Source organism: Delphinus delphis, chromosome 11 (assembly GCF_949987515.2).
Source record: "Delphinus delphis chromosome 11, mDelDel1.2, whole genome shotgun sequence".
NCBI classification, from domain to species: domain Eukaryota; kingdom Metazoa; phylum Chordata; class Mammalia; order Artiodactyla; family Delphinidae; genus Delphinus; species Delphinus delphis.
In genome coordinates this window covers 97026703-97047001 of record NC_082693.1, presented here as the reverse complement: position 1 = coordinate 97047001, position 20299 = coordinate 97026703, and the positions used below count along the sequence as shown (strand labels likewise).

Genomic DNA, 20299 nt, shown 5'->3' with positions numbered 1-20299 from the left:
TGCTGCAAACGATGAGAAAGAAACCGGGGAGGACTCACTGGTGAAGCGGGTCACTGCAGGTGAGCCTGAGGCCAGCGGGGAGTCGGCGGGGAGACGTAGGAGACACACGCCAGGTCACACAGGGGCGCGGGCAGGGATGCTGCCGTGACTTGCAATTCGAGGGAAAGGCCCCTTTTGGGTGACTTTGAGGAAGGCCACAGGGGATCAAGCTGCCAGGAGGACGGGGTTGTTTTTACACGATAAGACACTGCTAACCGCAAAATATTATTTCTATCTTTGCTGCCAACGGCTTCACGGCAAGCTGCTCCCCAGGAAACAAGCCCACGAGGCAAGAAGAAGGAAGGAAGGGAGTATCCATTCCTGTGTGTGACTTCAGACGTGTTTGTCTGGCTCAGCAAAACGCTGAACAATAGACCTCGGCCTCCGATAAGGCTTCGATCTCGGCCTGGGCCTGGAGACCCGGCTGCCGGCCAGGTGGACGGGAGGGTCCGAGAGTGGACGCAACCTGGTTCCCTGTCCCAACCCCAAAGAGAACGCAGGCCCGCGTCCCCACGCCGCACCTCCTGGATGCCGACCATGTCGGGAGGGCCAGCGCTAACGAGGAACTCTTGTCACCCCGTTTCCACGACAACAGAAATCAAATACCAGAAACAAAGCCCTACTGGAGCTGCGGCCACCCAAACTGGCAGATCTGCTTCCTGTAGCACTGGCTTCTCAGGGTGGGGGGACAGGGGAAGATGCTAGAACGGGGAGGGAGGGTGCAGAAGTAGAACCACACCCACCTTTGCCCAAAACTCCTCCTCGATTTGGCCGCTGGACACGCTGCTTGGCCTCAAAGCTGAACCAGTCACCTACCAGCTGGGTGACCCGGGCGGGCCACCCATCTGTGCCTGGTTCCCTCGTCTGTAAAATGGGCTTGATAACAATGACCAACCTGTGGGGTTGCTTCAGGGCTAAATGCATTTGTATGGTTCCTGGTAGGAGGCACTACTCGCTCCTATATATGACAGTTATTAGCAATCCCCCAGCTCCCGAGGGAAACGCATGCTTCCTGTAGATGTGGCTGGAATGACCAACCAATCCCCAGGTTTGCTCAAGCAGGGAGTATGTGAGCCCAACAGGGACGCTGGTACCCGGAGCGGGCCCACCACCAGCAGGGGCTTCGGGGCAGCGGGCAGTCACGGGACATGGCCACCTGCTCCCAGCGCTGCCCGGTGGGCCCACCCCAGCCCAGGCAAAGGAATCAGCAGCAGGGATCCCCCCAGACCTGGTGCAAACCAACGGTAATCCAGAGTCGATACCTGGGAGCCGAGGCAGCAGCTGCGAGGAACCCAAGGCCGATACGGTCCCGAAGCTGAGCGTGGTCTAACGGTTCCTCTACTGGGGCCGCCTGATGAAGGAGCTTGTTAGGGGTGAACTGTGTTCCCCCAAAATCCATTTGTTGGAGTCCTAACCCCCAGGACCTCAGAAGATGACTGTGTGTGGAGAGAGAGCCTGTAAAGAGGTGATGAAGGTTAAATGAGGTCATATAGGTGGGCCCTAAACCCATGCGACTGGTGCCCCTGTAAGAAAAGGAGATGAGGTCACAGACACGTACAGAGGGATGTGAGCACGTTGAGGACACAGTGGGGACACCATCCCTAAGCCCTGCTGGCCCGTGGATCTCGCGCGCCCAGCCTCCAGAACCGTGAACGAACAGATGTCTGCTGTTTAAGCCCCCCAGGCTGTGGCACTTCGTTACGGTGCCCGAGGACACGCCTCTTCAGCTCAAGCAGGACGAGGGTATCCTGTGGGCGCTCAGAAAGCAAGACCCAGGACAGCCACGTCCGAGAGTGCCAGTGCCCCGCGGAGGTCTGCACCCAGAGGACAGCTGGGGCGGGAGCAGGGGCATCTCAGCACCTCTGCACCTGCCAGCTCGGCCAAGCAAATGCCCGGAGCCAGCACCCAGCTCCTGGGGGGCAAGAACAACGGAGGGTCAGTCACGAAAGGAAACCTGCCCAGCTTTTAAAGGAAAACGGCTGTGCTTAAAAAATTATAAAAGAATCAGGAGCCCCACGGTGTCATCGTGAAGAGTCAGGTTTTGACAATTGTACCTGCAGGGCAGCTCTCGTTTCATTCATTCACCATCTACGCGTCCACAGCCTCCTACCTGCGAGGCACGGGGGATTCCGCGATGCTGGGCCAGGCAGGCAAAACCCAGCTCCTTATGTGCCATTTTCAGAATGAAATAGGGGGCTGCACATTCATTTGACCCTCATCACAGCCCCCTAAGGCAGCCAGAAAGAATTCTTATGACCATCCCCACTTAATGGATGACAAAACTGAGGCTGGGAGGGGTGAAGAAGCAGGCTGCTCGAGGTCAGGACCCCAACCCAGACATGCGCCGTGCACCTACTATGTGCCAGGCGTCACTCAAGCCCAGGCACGGCAGCAAGAGGACAGAGGCCTCAGCTCCAAAGCGGGAGGAAAGTCAATCAATAAGTAAATACGGTATTTCAGAGGATGCTACGTGCTACACAGACAGGCAAGGGGACAGAGGCAACACTTTACTAAGATAATTAATTCAGACTAAAAGAAGCACAGGCTAACTGTTTTGGGGGTTTTTTGCTTTTTCTTTTTTTTATAATTTTTATTGGGTATAGTTGACTTACAGTGTTGTGTTAGTTTCAGGTGTACAGCAAAGTGAATCAGTTATACATATATATATATACTTATATATATATATATATATATATATATATATTCTTTTTTAGATTCTTTTCCCATATAGGCCATTACAGAATATTGAGTAGAGTTTCCTGTGCTATACAGTAGGTCCTTATTAGTTATCTATTTTATATATAGTGTGTATACATGTCCATCCCAATCTCCAGAGTTATCCCTCCCAACCCCTTACCCCAGTAACCATAAGTTTATTTTCTTCTTTTTTTTAAAATCTATTTATTTTTATTTTTGGTTGTGTTGGGTCTTCGTTGCTGCGTTCGGGCTTTCTCTACTTGCGGCGAGCGGGGGCTACTCTTCGTTGCGGTGCGCGGGCTTCTCATTGCAGTAGCTTGTCTGGTCGCAGAGCACGGGCTCTAGGCGTGCGGGCTTCAGTAGTTGTGGCTCACGGGCTCTAGAGCGCAGGCTCAGTAGTTGTGGTGCACGGGCTTAGTTGCTCCGCGGCATGTGGGATCTTCCCAGACCAGGGATTGAGCCCATGTCCCCTGCATTGGCAGGTGGATTCTTAACCACTGCGCCACCAGGGAAGTCCCAGTAAGTTTATTTTCTGGACAGGTTTAACTGTTTCTTCCTGTTACAGGCAGGTTACGTCCATTTCAATACAATCCATGAAAAGTCAAAGAAGTACAAGTTCCACCTTTTTACTGAAACGTTTCTGTCCGGAAGGAAGGCGCTTCTCTACCCCCTTCTGTTTGAATCGATCGTGGGCACTGTATTGGCAATTCCCCAAGTGCTAAGTTCTAAAAAACAACATTAAGTTGAAGGACAAAAGATGTCAGGAAACAGGGTGACCTGGACGGTGACTTCAAAGCAGGTGATCCCACTGGAGCCACCTGCCTAGGACACAGCAGGCACTCAGTACATGTTGGCTGCCTCAGCATTTGCATTCTTGCTAGCGGTCTCAGCGAGGATGGCCTCCGACGAGCCTCCCGGGGGCCAGGATGGGCGCCCCCAGAGGTGCTCCAGGGGACTCACCCGGCGCCACCCAAGGAAAGCCGGGTAAACGCCACCCTCCTCCTCCGCCAATGCCCCAGTCGGCTTGTACAATCAGTCACACCCGGGAAATGAACGGAAAGAATGAGCTGCAAAGCTGAGTAATGGTTCCCAGCCGCACGCCTCCAAGCCAGGGACCCCGCCAGCCCTGCCCCGGAGGTCTGCCCCCCTTCAAGGTCATGCCCGCCAGCCTCCAAGGGCCTCAGGATCCGAAGTTCCAGAAGCTCCTAAGCACTAACGCCAGCCTCGGGGAACCTCCCTGAGCCTTTCAACAAACCTGAGTCCACAGGTATTTCCCGTGCGCTGCCTGCCCGGCTAACACAGCCTTCCGCTCCAGGTCATGTGTTATTCCCTCCTCAAAACACACGAAGGGAAAAGAAATCCGAGAATCCAGGGCTGGGAAGACGAGGCCGCCCAGGCGACACGCCCCCACACAGGACCACAACGGTGACTGAACTGTCGCCAAGCGGCCAGGACGGCGTGGCTACAAGCTTGGGGGCTGGTGGTTCCACCTCAGTGAGGAACAGCTACGGCCGCGTCCTCGAGAGCACAGACCCTGTCCTTTCCTTTTTTTTTTTTTTAATTGAAGTATAGTTGATTTACAACGTTGTGTTCATTTCTGTCGTAGAGCAAGGAGACCCTGTCCTTTCTGAGCGTGGATCCCCACACAGCAGCCTTGGAGAAGTGAACGGACCAGAGGCAGCTGTAAGAGTGTTGGACCACCCCATGCCCGTGGGCAGGGGCCTGACCCTGGGACCCCCGTGCCCCAGAGAGCCCTCTCCCAGCCGGCCACCCCCCTCTGCCAGCCTCCAAACCACGATGCCCAGAGGCCCAGAGGAAACACAGATGCTCGTCCGATAAGGTACAGTCCATCCTCACTGCTTGTGGATTCTGTATTTGCGAGTCTACCTACTCACCAAAATTATCTGTAACCCCCCCAAGCGGTCCTCCTGGCACGTACGCGGTCATTCGCAGACATGTGCGAGCAGAGCAGCCAGAAGTCTGAGTGCCTGATGCCCGTGTTCCCAGATGACATTATTCCACTCGCATACAATGAACAAGCATCCTTCTCGTGGTCCAGTTAGTGCCACGTTTTGCATATCTTTGTGCTTTTTGTTGGCGAGCCTCACTGTTTAAAATGGTCCCGAGCGTAGTGAAGTGCTGTCTCGTGTTCCCACGTGCAAGAATGCTGTGATGAGCTTCTAGAAGAAACACATGTGTCAGATGACCTTCGTTCAGGCACGTGTCATAGTGCAGGGGGCCTGGAGTTCAACGTTACTGAATCACCAACACATATTAAATAAGGTGTCTTTCAACAGAAACGCACAGAAAACGAGGTTCCACGGATCAGAAACCTCCCTCTGTGTCTGCCCGGGAGCAGAGGCTCAGCATCACCAGGGAACACAGCTGCCATGAAGAAGAGGAACGACTGTATTTGAGAAGGAATGAACCAAATCCGGCAGCTCACTCTGGCCAGCTGGTTCAGTTCTTCCTCTGCTTTGCTTGAGAGACATCCAACTGTGTCTCCCTGGCCCATGCTCAAAGAACCCAAGGTTATTCCAACTTCCAGGTAGGTATGGATGTCTAATACAGCCGTGTCACCAGATGACATTCACCCAGTAAGCCCACTGGGCGTAACTCACACCCACACCTGGAACCCCAGGGTTTGGACCCCGAAGCTCCCGCCTTCACCCACCTTTCTCACCACCAATTTCCTTCACCTCTGGCTCAGCCCAAGCTTCTCCTGCTCCAGTGTTTACAAGTTTCTCCTTGAAGGCAGTTCCTCTCGCCCCAGACACTGCAGCTGAAGATGCTCCCGTGACAACCAGCTATGAAATTCTCACGCGAGAAGCCACCTTCCATTTCTGAACGTCCTTTCCACCTTCTCAGAACATAAGCAAGAAGGTCTCCTCCCATGACAAGTAAAGAAGTCGTCGCATTGGAGGAAAATGCGACCTGGGGCAGCATACCCACCCCCCGCATCGTGCTAAGCAGCGCACCCAAGGAGAGTGACAAGTGCTATTTAAAACCAAGCGACGGGGGGACGTCCCTCGTGGCGCAGTGGTTAAGAATCCACCTGCCAGGGGCTTCCCTGGTGGCGCAGTGGTTGAGAGTCCACCTGCCAATGCAGGGGACACGGGTTTGTGCCCCGGTCCGGGAAGATCCCACATGCCGCGGAGCAACTAAGCCCGTGCGCCACAACTACTGGAGCCTGCGTGCCTAGAGCCCGTGAGCCGCAACTACTGAGCCCACGCGCCACAACTACTGAAGCCCACATGCCTAGAGCCCGTGCTCCGCAACAAGAGAGGCCACCACAATGAGAAGCCCGCGCACCGCAACGAAGAGTAGCCCCCGCTCGCCGCAACTAGAAAAAGCCCACGTGCAGCCCAAAATAAATAAATTTAATTAATTAATTTTTTAAAAAAAACCCTACGAAGTGGGCATCCCAGTTCTACCACTGGCTCCTGAGTGTGGCTAAGGCAGGTGCGGCCCCGAGACAGGTCTGCTCATAGTACTGAAAAATTCAGGCTTCGGACCACGGGCATAGATGCCCCTTGCAGCCCTCCTGGGACACAGCGTGCCAGCCCACTCCGGGCCTCGCTCTGGGCTGAGATCCAGCACGAGCGTCTTCTCTTGTCTCCGGACGTTCTGCAAGCACACAGACCATCTTCAGCAGCCGTTACTGCTCTACTGCCACTTCATTAGTTTTAGAGCCAAATAATCCCATTATATATGACTTGATTGGCTTGTAAAATTACCCTTTGTTCTCACGAATATTTATTGAGCATATGCCACCACGTGCTGTATCCTGCTTGGTACATTACATTCTTCCAAAATAATTAACTCCGCTAACGATCAAAATCCCCTAATTTAATTTGCTCTTAAATGTGTTTAATTTTCCCTCAAATGGAACGATGAGCTTACAAGCCGAGCATTTTTGCCAGGTTGAGACAAGCAGCAAATAAGTGAGTAGAGAGGACTTCCCTGGTTGTCCAGTGGTTGAGCTTCCAATGCAGGGGACGCAGTTCGATCCCTGGTCGGGGAACTAAGATCCCACAAGCCGAGAGGCACAGCCGGAAAAAAAAACAAAAGAAGAGAAACTACCAGCATGGGGCCCGTCCAACAAGCACTCCGCCGCCCGAGCTCACCCAGCTGCCTCTCTGGGCATCTTACATGGTCACCCGCACACCCTGATGCTGTCCCATCACCCGCTTCGGAAAACTGGCGAAGGCACAGAGAGGTACAGTAACTCACCAGGGGAGATCAGGAGGAGAGCCAGGAGCCGGGCATCGAGCATCAGAGTCAGCTCCGTCCCCGCCTGCCCCCCTGCCTCAGATCAAAACTCAGCCGGAGCAAATCCACGTGCAGCCCAGGCGCCGCATCACCCTCTCCTGAGCTCCACAGTGATAGCGGTCCAAGGAGGGATGTGACACTGCGTGCCAAGGTGGGCGGCGTGGCTGCCGGGCGGAGCTGGGCTGAGCCCTGGGCGACCTCGAGAGTCTTGGGGGGCGTGCACAGAGTGGCTCCAGGCACGTAAGGTTCAAAGTCAGGCAAAGCCCCAAAACGTAGAAGAGCATGGGCATGTGTGACCACACGGCGAGGAAAGGCACAGGTGCTAAAGGCAGTGGGTCCCCTCTGCTGGGAGGGAGAGGCCCCGAGGGGGAGGGGTGCAGACAGCGTTATCTAAGCCGAGTGGGAGGACCGTGGGTACTTTTCCATTATACTTCACACTGCACACATGCAGACGCTTTTGTAAGTGCAATATATTTCACAATACTTTTTCATTTTTAAAAACACTGCGGTAGGGACTTCCCTGGCGGTCCAGTGGTTAGGACTCCGCGCTTCCACTGCAGGGGGCATGGGTTCGATCCCTGATCGGGGATCTAAGATTCTGCGAAGTTCACGGTGTGGCCAAAAAAATCATAAATAAAATAATATAAAATAAAATAAAATATCATGGTAAAATATACGTAACATTTACCATTTTTAAGTGGCCAGTTCAGCGGCATTAAGTCCATCACACTTCTGGGCTGCCACCACCACCACCCATCTACGGAACGCGTCATCGTCCCAACTCTGTCCCCATTGAACAATCATTTCCCCTTTCCCCTCCCCCCAGCCCCGGCAACCACCACTCTACTTTCTGTGTCTATGAACCTGACTATTCTTGGTGCTCACGGGAGCGGGATCACACAGTCTTTGTCCTTTTGTGACTGACTCATTTCACTCAGCGTAACGTCCTCAAGGTTCATCTCTGTTGTCGCCTGTGTCAGGATTTCCTCCTTTTTTAAGGCTGAGTCATATTCCCTTGTATGGATAAGTCACATTTTGCTTAATTTCTTCCATCCATGGACATATGGGTTATTTTCACTTCGGGGCCACTGCTAGTCAAGCTGTGTCACGATCTATTTTTTAACGCCCGATTTCCCAAGAAGGAGGGAGCCTGGGAAAAGACACACCCAGTCCCTCCTGGGTACCAGGCCCTCCCTCCTCTCACACGGAAAGTAACTGTGGCTGCTGGTCCATAATGTCCACATTACGCCCTGATACTCACTTCAGGGGGTCCCTGTAAAAGGCACAGGTAGCAAGAACAGAACACGTTAAATGGCCGTCTCTGTAAGAACATTCTAGAAACTAGAACTTGTCGTACCAACGGGGTTTTTTCCGTTGTTGGTTTAAACCAGGGATTGGCAAAGTGCAGCCGTGGGCCAAGTCCAGCCCACCACCCACTTCTGTAAATGAGCTATGACTGGCGCACACCCACACCTGTATATTTATGTATCGTCTACGGTGGCCTTCATGCTACAAGGGCAGAGTTGAGTCGTTTCTATAGAAACCAGATGGCTCACAGTCTCAAGTATCTGGACCTTTACAGACAAAGATGGCTGACTTTTCAATGCTTAACGAAAACCATAACACAATCTTTTAATATTTTCAAGGCGTGGGGGATTTAGGGCTGGGGTGACGGCAGGAACAGGAATTCTTTCTGCATTCCCGGAACCGGGTGAGGAAAGTAGGCTGAAGTCCTCCGTCTCCCCTGGGTCTACCCAGCAACATTTGCGCAAGTCAAGCACGGCCTGCCGGCCCCCATTCACACCACCTTTCGGGCGAAGGGACTTTCGTGCAGGTTAACCTGACTTCTCCCTGCGACCTTCGAATTTCACTCACAGCCGCACTGGCTGGAGAACCAGGCAACTGGAAGGTCAGAGGCCAGCTGAGACTGTGTTCGTGTCCTGGGGCTGCTGCAACAAACGCCCACAGACTGGGTGGCTTAAAGCAACAGACATTCTCACTCACAGTCTGGAGGCCTTAAGTCTGGGATCAAGGTGTGGGCAGGGCTGTACCCCCCTGGAGGCCCCGGGGAGGACCCTTCCTGCCTCTTCCTAGTGTCTGGCTGTGGCCATCGGTCCTTGGCTTGTGGCCGCATCACTCCTAACCTTGCTGTGTTCTCACACGGCCTCCTCCCCTCGTGGGACTGTCTTTCCCCCTCCTCTTCTAAGGGTCCCAGTCATATTAGGGCCCATCCTACTCCAGGACGATCTCATGTTTACTTGCATCTTAATCACGTCTGCAAAGGCCCTATTTCCTAAAACAGTCACATTCACAGGCCCCGGGGATTAGGAACTGAACAGCTCTTGGAGGGACACAATTCAACCCCATAACACAGATCTTCATTCATGCTCCATTCCGGGCCCTTCTTGGTCTGCTGACAACATTCACATAAGCCAAGTGCTTCCTGGGGACTTCCCTGGCGGTCCAGGGGTTAAGACTCCGAGCTTCCACTGCAGGGGGCAGAGGTTCAATCCCTGGTTAGGGAACTAAGATCCCACATGCAGCGCGGCGTGGCCGGGGCAGGGGGAGAAAAAAAAAAAAGAAGCGCTTCCTGGCCTGAGCTTCATTTATTAAGTGCAGAGCTGACCACCCACAGGGTTTCTGCCCTTGAGAGGGGAAGCGAGTAGCTGCCTGTCTCCCTTGCCCGCTGGGGTAGAGCTGGACGCTTGCATGGCCACGCCCACGCGCTACCATCATCTGCTCACATGCTCGCTGACCTGGCACAGGTCAAGCCTGTGGCCAAAAGCCCAGGGATGGAGTCACAGGCTATATCCAGCTCCAGCTGGGCCAGCAGAACACTGTCCGCTTTGTCATTAATCCCCCCAGCGCCTATAAACAGCCCAAGTGGTGGAACTGCTCTTTTGGGCCATCTCTCTCGCTTCATAAGAATTATATCTATTTTGCAGCAGGGAACTTGCAGCCACGAAGCACGTGTCTTTGATTACATGGCACCTGTCACACGAGACCTTTCCTACTAACCGACAGAAGGACCTTTATGGCTAAAGTGTCACGGAAGATCTATGCTTCTCCCTGCGTGGCCGTTACTCAGCACAGATGGAGCTCGAAGGCGGCGACACGGGGGAGAAACACGGGCCGCCGGGGACTCGATTCCGCAGATTAGACAGCAAAAGCCAGACACCTGGCCCCCGAAAGGGGCGTGAGCGTGGCACAAGCAGAAATAAAGCCCCGCCTGCCCCGGCCTCGGATTCTCTTTTCACGCCTCTGCCCAATGTGCTCCTCCACACGTGCACCTGGCGACACATGTGTGCACACTTCGAAGACACTTGACAGCTCACAAGGCCCTTTCGCACACATTATCGAGTGTAATTCTTCAAGCAATCCAGGAGATCGGTGCGGGAGGCGTTGCCATCAATCCCCTTGTTCAGAGAAGGGAATGGGCTGAGCCCAGCTCAAGGTCACCGAGCTAAGAGGGGACAAGTGACCCAGCTCTTGTATCCCTCTTCCCATCAATCTCAGCTCTTGTATCCCTCTTCCCGTCAATCTCAGCTCTCGTAACCCTCTTCCCGTCAATCTGCACACAGAGTAAAGCATGAGGAACATTGCTGTGGGGCAGGGGGGTTGGGGGATTTCTTTTTTTTTTTTTAATGTGGACCATTTTTAAAGTCTTTATTAAGCTTGTTACAATATTGCTTCTGTTCCATGTTTTGGTTTTTTGGCACGAGGCATATGGGATCTTAGCTCCCCGACCAGGGATCGAACCCACACTCCCTGCATTGGAAGGCAAAGTCTTAACCACTGGACCGCCAGGGAAGTCCCGGGGACTTCTTTTTAAATAAGTTTAACAAAGCAGAAAGGACTAAAAACAGGGACTTCCCTGGCGGAAAGTCCCCCACATGCCGCAGGGCTACTGAGCCCGCACACCACAACTAGAAAGCCCGCACGCCACAACTAGAAAGCCCGTGCGCTACGACAAAGAGACCACAACGAAAGATCCTGCATGCCGCAACTAAGACCCAACGCAGCCAAAATTAATTAATTAAAAAAAAAAAAGAAAGAAGGGACTAAAAACATACCCCAAATCCAGGGAGTAGAATCTATGCCATAGACCAGGGGTCAGCAAACCATGGCCAGTTTTGGTCCCTGGCTTAATCTGGTAAATGAGCTTTATTGCAACACGACCAGGCGCATCAGTTTAGTATTTCCATGGCTGCCTGCTGGCTACAAGGGCAGAGTTGAATAGTTGCCACACTGTCTGGCCCTTTGCAATAAAAGTTTGCAGACCCCTCTATGGATAACGGCTGGGAGGAGGAGGAAGGAATTTGGGCAAGTCCAGCACCGGGCACACAGCCAGGGCCTTGCATGCCCGTGAAACTCTGCGCTGGGCTCGTTCACGGTGGGAACATCGAGATCCAATCCCCGCCAGAGACAAGCAGAGGCTGAGTCAAGTGCCAACCGCTCAGGCGCTGAGCTCCACTCGCTCCACGTTCTAGACCGCTGAGTCCGCGTCCTGGGCAGAAATTTGCTGCCTTTAATAGAAACAAAGCACCAACGTGAGTCTGAGTTCCAGCTCGAATCTCCAGGGCTTCCACAGTCCCCAGAGTTCCTTGCAACACGCTCCGAAATCGTGCTTCAACTTGTCTCACTCCAACACCGAGGACAGTAAAAGCCATCGGGGCCACCACAGCAGTGGGCGCGTGGCCTCAGAGGGCCGTCTACCACTGGGGAAATCAAGTCGGCCTCTGCACTCTGTGTGTCCCCTGCTCACATTTTCACTGCGTGGAGATTTTTACCCCAGTTCAAAGTGTGGAACAACTTCCAAACTGAATCAGACCAGAGCTACCCTGACAAATGGACCTTCCATTCTCGGCTAGTGCCTGAAATGAGGAAAGGCGGGAGAAAAGGAGTCCCTTTTATTTTTTTTTTTTGCAGTACGCGGGCCTCTCACTGCTGTGGCCTCTCCCGTTGCGGAGCACAGGCTCCGGACGCGCAGGCTCAGCGGCCATGGCTCACGGGCCCAGCCGCTCCGCGGCATGTGGGATCTTCCCGGACCGGGGCACGAACCCGTGTTCCCTGCATCGGCAGGCGGACTCTCAACCACTGCGCCACCAGGGAAGCCCAGGGATGCCCTTTCACACTGATCATCTATCACATTCACGGTTGGTGGCCTTCATTTTGACACCTGCGTACACTGAGCTCACGTAGGACCTACAGTGAGAAGACCCTTCGACAAGACACCTCGCTCCCGCCCCCTCTCGCCCCCTGTTTCCTCATCTGCAAATGAGACTCAATTCTCATTTGATTTCTTTGGGGAGGAGGCATAGCACAGGGCACAGCCTTGGAGCCAGAGAGCTGGACCTGCAGCTGGAGACCTCGGTGCTGAGTCATCCAATCTTAAGCACAGCCCACTGCCCGCCCCAGCGACAGGATGGAACACACAAGATGGGACACGATGCTGAGGGTGCACCTGTGACCTGACTCGGGGGTGGGGGAGGGGAGGCGGGGCCCCCGATGCTGGGGGGATGTGAGCTACCCATGCAGGACAGGGGCGCACCAGGGCCTATCTCTGAGCCAGGCCTCCCCAGACCAGCCCCTTCTGTCTCTTCTAAGGCTCGCTTACCTAAGCCAAACCTTTCTGCCTTGAAATCATGCAACTGCGTCTCTGTCACTTACCACCGAAACGATCCTGACCAGCGCCTCTCTGGCACAAGGAAGTAAAAAGGATTTCTTTCAGGTCTCACCCCATTCGAATGCAAGGCCCCAGACCTGGTTTGTCTTGGTCTGGAGGTTTTGTTTTGTCTCTCTTTGGTGGGTTTCCGGAAGAGGCTGCTCTCACACATCTCTGGGACGGGAAGGACCCTGAGTGTCAGTGGGGAGATGGATACCCATGACCAGGGCCACACCCTGCTCCAAACAGCAACCCCTCCCGGCACCGAACGCCCCCAGGTTAACAGCCCTGCTGCCCTCCTGTCACGCCGCAGCAAAGCTCCGTTACTTGGACTACCTTGCCAGGCATCTTCTGTAGAAACAAATACATCTTGAAAGAGGCCCAGGACGGAGCAGGCCTCCCCGTGGTGCGTGACTGGCCTGGCACTGATCCTCGAGCTGAGCGGACAGTACCACCTCTGCCAACGGTGGTCATGGCCAGAGAGGGGCCCGGGACTCGCCCGTCACAATCCTGGCCACTCCCTCCACGTTCCAACCAGACACTGTCTTCCTATCCTAGGGCTGCTGTAAGGAAGTACACAGACTGGGCAGCTTCAACAACAGAAGTGAATTGTCTTACAGTCCGGAGACTGGAGGTCCAAGATCCAGGGCTGGTTTCTCCTGAGGGCTCTCTGCTGGTCTTGCAGACGGCTGCCTTCTCCCTGTGTCCTCATTGCTTCCCTCCATGTGCGTCTGTGTCCCGACTTCCCCTTTTTATAAGGACATCATTCACATTGGGTGAGGGCCCACCCTATGACCTAACTCTGACTTAATTACCTCTTTAGAGACCCTACCTCCAAGTAAGGTCACACTGAGGCAGCAGGGGTTAGGACTTCAGAGCCTGAACTTGGGGGGGGGCACAACTCACGACCTTCTTCCCCACTCGCCTGTCAGCCTTCCCACAAGCTGTTCCCTCTGTCTGTCCCCACCCTTCCTGCTAAATACAACTCAACCTCCAGCTCAGAGCCCAAGTACCACCCCTGCAGGGGCACCTGCCTCCCCAACCCCAGGCCAGGACTGGAACCCACTACGTGTGCTAAGGTCCCCTCGTCCCTGGGGAGCATGAGGGTGGGGGGGGTCTGGTCTGTCTGTTCTGGGACCGCCTGGAACAGGGGCTGTGCCGGCACATTCCAGGCTCTACTCCCAAGGCTGCTCAACTAAAGCATGAGTGAATGAATGAATGAATGAAGGACTCATGGCATTTTCACAGTAGTCCCTATAGAAGGCAGCAGAAGAACCACAAGTCTGGCCCACCCTCTCGCAGTCACTCCCCCAAATGTCGTTATAACCACACCCTGGAGTGCCCGGGGGCCCAGGAGCTCTCCTGAGCTTCCAAGGCGTCGTCCACAGAAAGGAGTGGGCAGAGGCTCGCATGCATCCCAGCTCCTCCTGGACAAGCCGTGGGGCCCCTCTCCTCTCTTGTCCTTTCTCCTCATCTGCAAAATGGGATCACAACATGCACACACCCAACACGCTGCTGTGAGCATGGAGGAGTTGATAGTGTGCAGCGCTGGGGAGGGTGCTGGGGAGGGGGAGGCAACCACAATGAGAAGGAAGAGAAACCACAGCTCCCGCCAGGCCGCCCTACGGTCGGGGCTGTGCTCCAGCCTTCTGTGTAGGACCTCGCTTAACCCTCAGGGTCATCGGAGATCCGGCCGCCACCCCCCGCCCTCACTGATAAGGTCCCTGAGGCTCGGTCAGCAGGCTCTGGCCTTGAAAGCGAGCAGGACCCTGCGCGGCTTCCTGGGTACGAAACCCTGTTGCTAATCAAGGGCGCTTCTCTGGTCCCGTTAGTCTCGCCCCACGTGGTTTCTTAGCTGCTCCTCCCTTCATTGGCAACTGTTCGAACCTGCCCTTTGGAACTCAGGGAAGGCCCTGGAGGCTGGAGTCTTGCCTACGTGAAACGGGGCGGGGGGGGAGGTGGTACAGAAAGGCTTCCGCGCCCAGGAGCCCACAGGGTCCTGCTCGGTTTCAGCCTCGGCCTTCCAGTCCCCAGCAGCGCCGTCCTGAACCCGTGAAGGAAACGAGGCGATGAGAACACCCTGTGGTCCCGCCACGGATTCTGCAGAACCGTCCCGTTAGCACACCACTCCGGCTGACACGACCAGGGAGGTAAGTGCCCTGTGCACCCCTCTTTTAATCAGGTGTATCCCAGGGGCTGCATAAGGAGATAACGTGTCACCGAGACAGCCTGCCTCAGCTTCATGACTTCACCATCCTCTGGGCCCGGACCCCCAGCCTCTACCAGACTTGCCAGGTAGCCACTTGAGAGTTGACCTGGTCCACCTCCAGGGACTTGGGCTCATCCTCTCCTGCAGTCAGCCCCGCATCCCCGCCGCCATCGGCCAAGCGCAGCCAGGGGCACGACCTCCCCTGGTTGTCAACGACATCCAACCACGAGGGTGAGGTCCCAGCAAAGTGGCAAGAACCAGGCGAGTGGGCAAGAGAGAGCGGCCCTGAAGTGCAGGACCCAGGCACTGCTCGGGCTGCAGCTCAGGTAAACACCCGGCATACAAAACAGGTCCATCTATAACAGCATCCAAAGACACAGGCCTCCCAGGGACACGTCTAACCAAGCAGGCAAAGGCTTGCACACTGAGAACTACGCAACCCCACGAAAGGAAGCTAAGGGAGAAAGACACCTCCCAGGGACACGTCTAACCAAGCAGGCAAAGGCTTGCACACTGAGAACTACGTAACCCCACGAAAGGAAGCTAAGGGAGAAAGACCGAAATACATTGAAAGATGTCTGTGTTCATGGCCTGGAAGACGTAACACTGTTAAGACAACGATACAACCCAATCTCGAAATTCAATGCAATCCCTGTCAAAATCCCAGTGGCAATTTCGACAGAAACAAAATGTCCACCCTAAGATTCATACGGACTCTCAAAGGACCCTGGATAGGCAAAGCAATCTGGAAAAAGAAAGAAGGACAAAGTGGGGGAAATGTACTACGAAGCTGCAGACAGTCTGATGATGGCATAGGCTAGACACACAGACCAAGGGACTAGAAGAGAGCCCGAAATACACTCACAGCCGATGGCCAACTGGTTTTCAGCGAGGGGGCCGAGGTCATTCAGCGGGGAATAAAGAGCGGACAGCAAGAGCGAGGTGGGGGGACATTAACACCACGAGGGCTGGGCCGGCGTCCAGGGCAGGGCCACTCCACTGGTCGCCCGTCCCACCCCGGTAGCTGGTCTCGAGGGAGCTCAGTGAATGCTCTGGTGAATGACCATGTGCCTGGAAGGCTGAACAATTAACGAATAACAATGAGCAAACCAGAGAGCTGAGAAGCCGGGTTGGAGCACCGAACACCAGAGCCAACGATAAATCCCTCAGAAGTACTCGGGCCCCTAACACCCACCGACTCATCTCCCGTCCCTGCATCTCTCAGAGCAACGTTTGAAAATTATCCTCTTGACCCCGTGGGTCATAAAATCAGTTCTGAAAGCTGTGACCAGCACATTTCTCTAACGAAATGAAACAGAATCAAATAGAAAAAGTCAACGTGCTTCCTGGAGGATACCCGATCCTCCCCCCCAGGTTAAGGATCCCACCTTGGAAACATGCAGGGAAACCGATCCGTGATTGGAGGGAGGCAGGACAAGCTCTGAGCTCAGGCTGTCAGCCACACACTCCTTTTTTTAACAGCTTTATTGCGATAGAATTCACACCCCATACAATTCGCCCTTTTAAAGTGCGCAGCTCCATGATTTCTGGTATATTCAGAGTTTTGTAACCATCACCACAGTCCATTTAAGAACATTTCCATCACTCCAGAAAGAAACTCTGGATCCATCACGAGTCACTCCCATCTCTCCTGCCCACGGCCCCTGCCAATCACGAGTCTAGTTTCTGTCTCTGTGAATTTGCCTCCTCTGGACGCTCCATACGAACAGAGGTGCACAACATGTGGCCTTTTGCGTCTGGCTTCTTTCACTGAGCATCATGTTTTCCAGGTTGATCCCTGTTGCAGCCTGTGTCAGTACATCGCTCCTTTTTATTGCCAAATAATATTCCACCGCGTGCATAGGCCACACTGTGTGTTTCCATTCAGCTGCTGATGGACATCTGGGTCGTCTCCACTTCCTGGCCATCACGAATAATGAGCAGAGACCTGGCATAACCCTTAAACAAACATAAATCTCTTCAGGGGCAACACTCACACTCTGCTTCTGATCGAGCCAGCCAAGTGTTTACGAAAAGGATATTCTTTTCTTCCGAGGGGTTTTCAAAACAAGAAAATTAAAAGCAGTCTGCACGTAGGGCTCTCAGAAAGAAAAGCTAAATAATCATTGTAGAAATGTGTCCTTGCCGTGGGGCCTGAGCAAAAAATAAAACAAAACCAAGCCGAGCTGCACACAGTAAGATTGAAATTGTGTGCGGCTCCAACAAAATTTCAAATCATTAAAATCTCATTATGCTAATAATATGTTTTCTAGATCAACTTAACTAAAACACTCTCTTGCCCTAACAAAGTGCAGACATCCTCAGAAGCAGCAGCAGCTCAGGGAGTTTGAGGACGGAGGCGCAGTTCCTGGGGCACCGTCTTCCGTCCCATCCCTGCACCTGTGTGCAGCCTGGACCCAATCGGCCAACTGGGAGAAATGACACTGACTGGGCTCTAGCTCCTGAGTTCCCATCCCTTCACTTGATTTCTTCTCTCAAGTTTTCTTAAATGGAAGCAACTATCCAAATAGGTCATGATGGTCTTATTATATTTTATTATTGCTGTCCAGTTACCACCAGCCCATGGCCTTCTCTTTCTGCACCTCTTCTGTATTTGATGGATAAAGCGGGGAGTGGCCGTAATGGTAACGATGATGAGAATGACGGCTAACACCTATGTAGAGCTTATTACGTGCCTAACCCAGGCATTTTCCCCAATTTTTACAATTACAATTTTCAAACGTATAGAAACACGTAAAGAACCTGACCGCGAACGCCTGTACACCCACTGCCTGGAGTCCACCACTAACATTTTTCTGTAACTGTTTCATTATGTGCCCACCCATCCCTCTGTCTATCCAGGAATCTATCTATGAGTTGCCTATGGCTCCCTTAACCAATGACCACACATGCAGCGGCTTAAAGCAATATAAATTTATTATCTTATAGTTCTGGGCTCAGAAGTCCAAACTAGGTTTCATTGGCTAACATCAAGGTGTCAGCAGAGCTGTGCTCCTTCTGGAGGGTGGAGGCGGAATCTGCTTCCTGGTTTTTCCAGCTTCTAGAGGTGACAACGTTCCTTGGCTTGAGGCCCTGCATCACTCCAACCTCTGTTTCCATCGACACACCTCTCTCCCTTACACTGACCTCCTGCCTCCCCCCTGTGAGGACCCTATGCCCACCTGGATGATCCAGGATCATCTCCCCATCTCAGCTTCCTTCACTTAATCACATCTGCTAAGTCCTTTGTACCACGTTAAGGTGATGCAGTCATAGGCGCTGGGTACTGCGACGTGGACATCTTTGGGGCCCTGCCACACCATTTTAATTTTTATGTATTTCAAAGAAAACTGCAGACAGGGATACCTCTCCCCCTAAATATACACATCACTAACTAGAGTACAGTGTTTATTTATAATCCTTTTTCTCTTTCTAGTTAAAATTTGCATACATTGAAGTGCACATTCAAGGGGTTTTGACAAATGCGTGCCCCTGTGTCTCTTAAACCCCTATCAAGATAGAGGACAGGGGCTTCCCTGGTGGCGCAGTGGTTGGGAGTCCGCCTGCTGATGCAGGGGATGCGGGTTCGTGCCCCGGTGCGGGAAGATCCCACATGCCGCGGAGCGGCTGGGCCCGTGAGCCATGGCCGCTGAGCCTGCGCGTCCGGAGCCTGTGCTCCGCAACGGGAGAGGCCACAACAGTGAGAGGCCCGCGTACCGCAAAAAAAAAAAAAACAAAAGATAGAGGACATTTTCATAAGATTCTGTCCCGCCCCTCCGCAGCCAGGCCCCATCCCACTCCAGAGGCGACCACCAGAGATTAGCTGCGTCCATCGAGAGCTCCTTCTCCTGAGGAACGGAGTCACAGTATGTGCTCCTTGGGTCGTGCGCTGGTACCTGCTGCTTCTCAAGGCCCAGTAGCCCCGCCCACCTCTCCATTCTCCTGTTGATGGGCAGCTGTCTCCGGGTCTTAGTTATCCTGAGTAAAGCTGCTATGAACGTTCTGGTACAAGGCTTCGTATGGACACAGGTTTCTATGTCTCTTAACTAAGTATCTCAGACTGGAATTGCTGGGTCACAGGGAGGATGTACGTAGGTTTAGTTTTTCGAGCAACGACCGAACTGACTTCCTGAGCGATAGCACCACCGTAAACCCCTCCCCGCAGCGTGTATGAGCGTTCCAGTTCCCCCTTATCCTCGCCGAGTCCCGGCGGGATCATTTCAGCCATGCTGGCAGGTGTGGAGTATGTGCCCCTGCTTCTAATCTGTGGTTCATTCCCCAGGCGACTAACGGCGCGGAGGCCAAGTGCTTTTCCAGACGCATGCTGGCCACGTGTGCGTCTTCTCTGATGGAGCGTCTGTTCAAACCTTCATTCTTTTATCGTGTTGTCTTTCTATTATTGGTTGAAGGAGTCCTTTATATATCCTCGACACCAGTCCTTTATCAGACATGTATTTTGAAAATTGGGATAATGGCGATTTATAATAAGAAATATATATGTTTGATCTTCATCCGAATTCCTGGCCCTAGCTCCTGAAATCCTAGGCATTTCCTAAGTGATGAGAGTGATAAAGATGTCTTATGTGAATGAGGTAACTTTTGGAAAGCCCCTAGGTAACCTAAGGATGGAGGCTGGTTGCCAGGGGAACCAACCATGTGATTAGGGAGTTGGTACTTTCCAGCCCTCCCCCAAACTTCCAAGGGGGAGGGAGGGGCTAGAGATTGATCTGGGCAATCTCTCATGGCCAATGAATTAATCAATCGTGCCTACATAATGAAGCCACCATAAACGCCCAGAAGGACTCGGTTCAGAGAGCCTCTGGGTCGGTGAACAAAGGAGGTACTGGGTGAGTAGGGCGCCCCTTTCCCCACACCTCGCCCTGTGCATCTCTTCCAGCTGCCTGTTCCTGAGTTCTATCCTTTTATGATGAACTGGTAACCTAGTGAGTAAGATGTTTCTCTGAGTCCTGTGAGCCGCTCTAGCAAATTAATCAAACCCAAGGAGGGGGTCGTGGAAACCTCTGATTTATACCCAGTCGGTCAGAAGCACAGGTAGTAAATAACCTGAACTTGGGATTAGCGTCCGAAGTGGGGGGCAGTCTTGTGGGACTGAGTCCTTAACTTGTGGAATCTGATGCCATCTCCGGATGGATAGTGTCAGAACCGAATTGATACTAGAGTCAGAGAATTACTTGGTGTGGACAAAAAACCCACACACGTCGGCATTGGTGTCAGAATCACAGCTGGTGATCAGAAGTGGAATTGGCACCCGAATCACGGGAATATTTTCTCCCATGCTATCGCCTGATCAGGCCCAGCTGAATTTACATCATTTCATTTAATAACTTACTCAATTCCCCAATAACCCTATGAGTTAAGTACTCTTCACAGAAGAGGAAACTGAGGCTCAGGGTCGT

The 20299-nt window shown here is 53.3% G+C and overlaps 1 protein-coding gene across 3 annotated transcripts in view; it reads right to left on the bottom strand.

The window, feature by feature from the left end:
- The window catches only part of PARVB (parvin beta), a 110134-nt gene that overhangs the window by 78042 nt on the left and 11793 nt on the right, over positions 1-20299 (bottom strand). The window contains exon 1 of one of the 3 annotated variants that reach the window (XM_060025802.1): positions 1302-1441. The exons of 1 other annotated variant lie outside the window; for it this stretch is intronic. Coding sequence is in view for 1 of the 2 variants with exons in the window: in XM_060025801.1 (XP_059881784.1) it covers position 39 (1 nt within the window). In the remaining variant the exon portion in view is untranslated. Of the gene's footprint in view, positions 1-38; positions 106-1301; positions 1442-20299 lie in introns of those variants that run through there. One more of the 3 variants, XM_060025801.1, reaches the window with a different exon arrangement.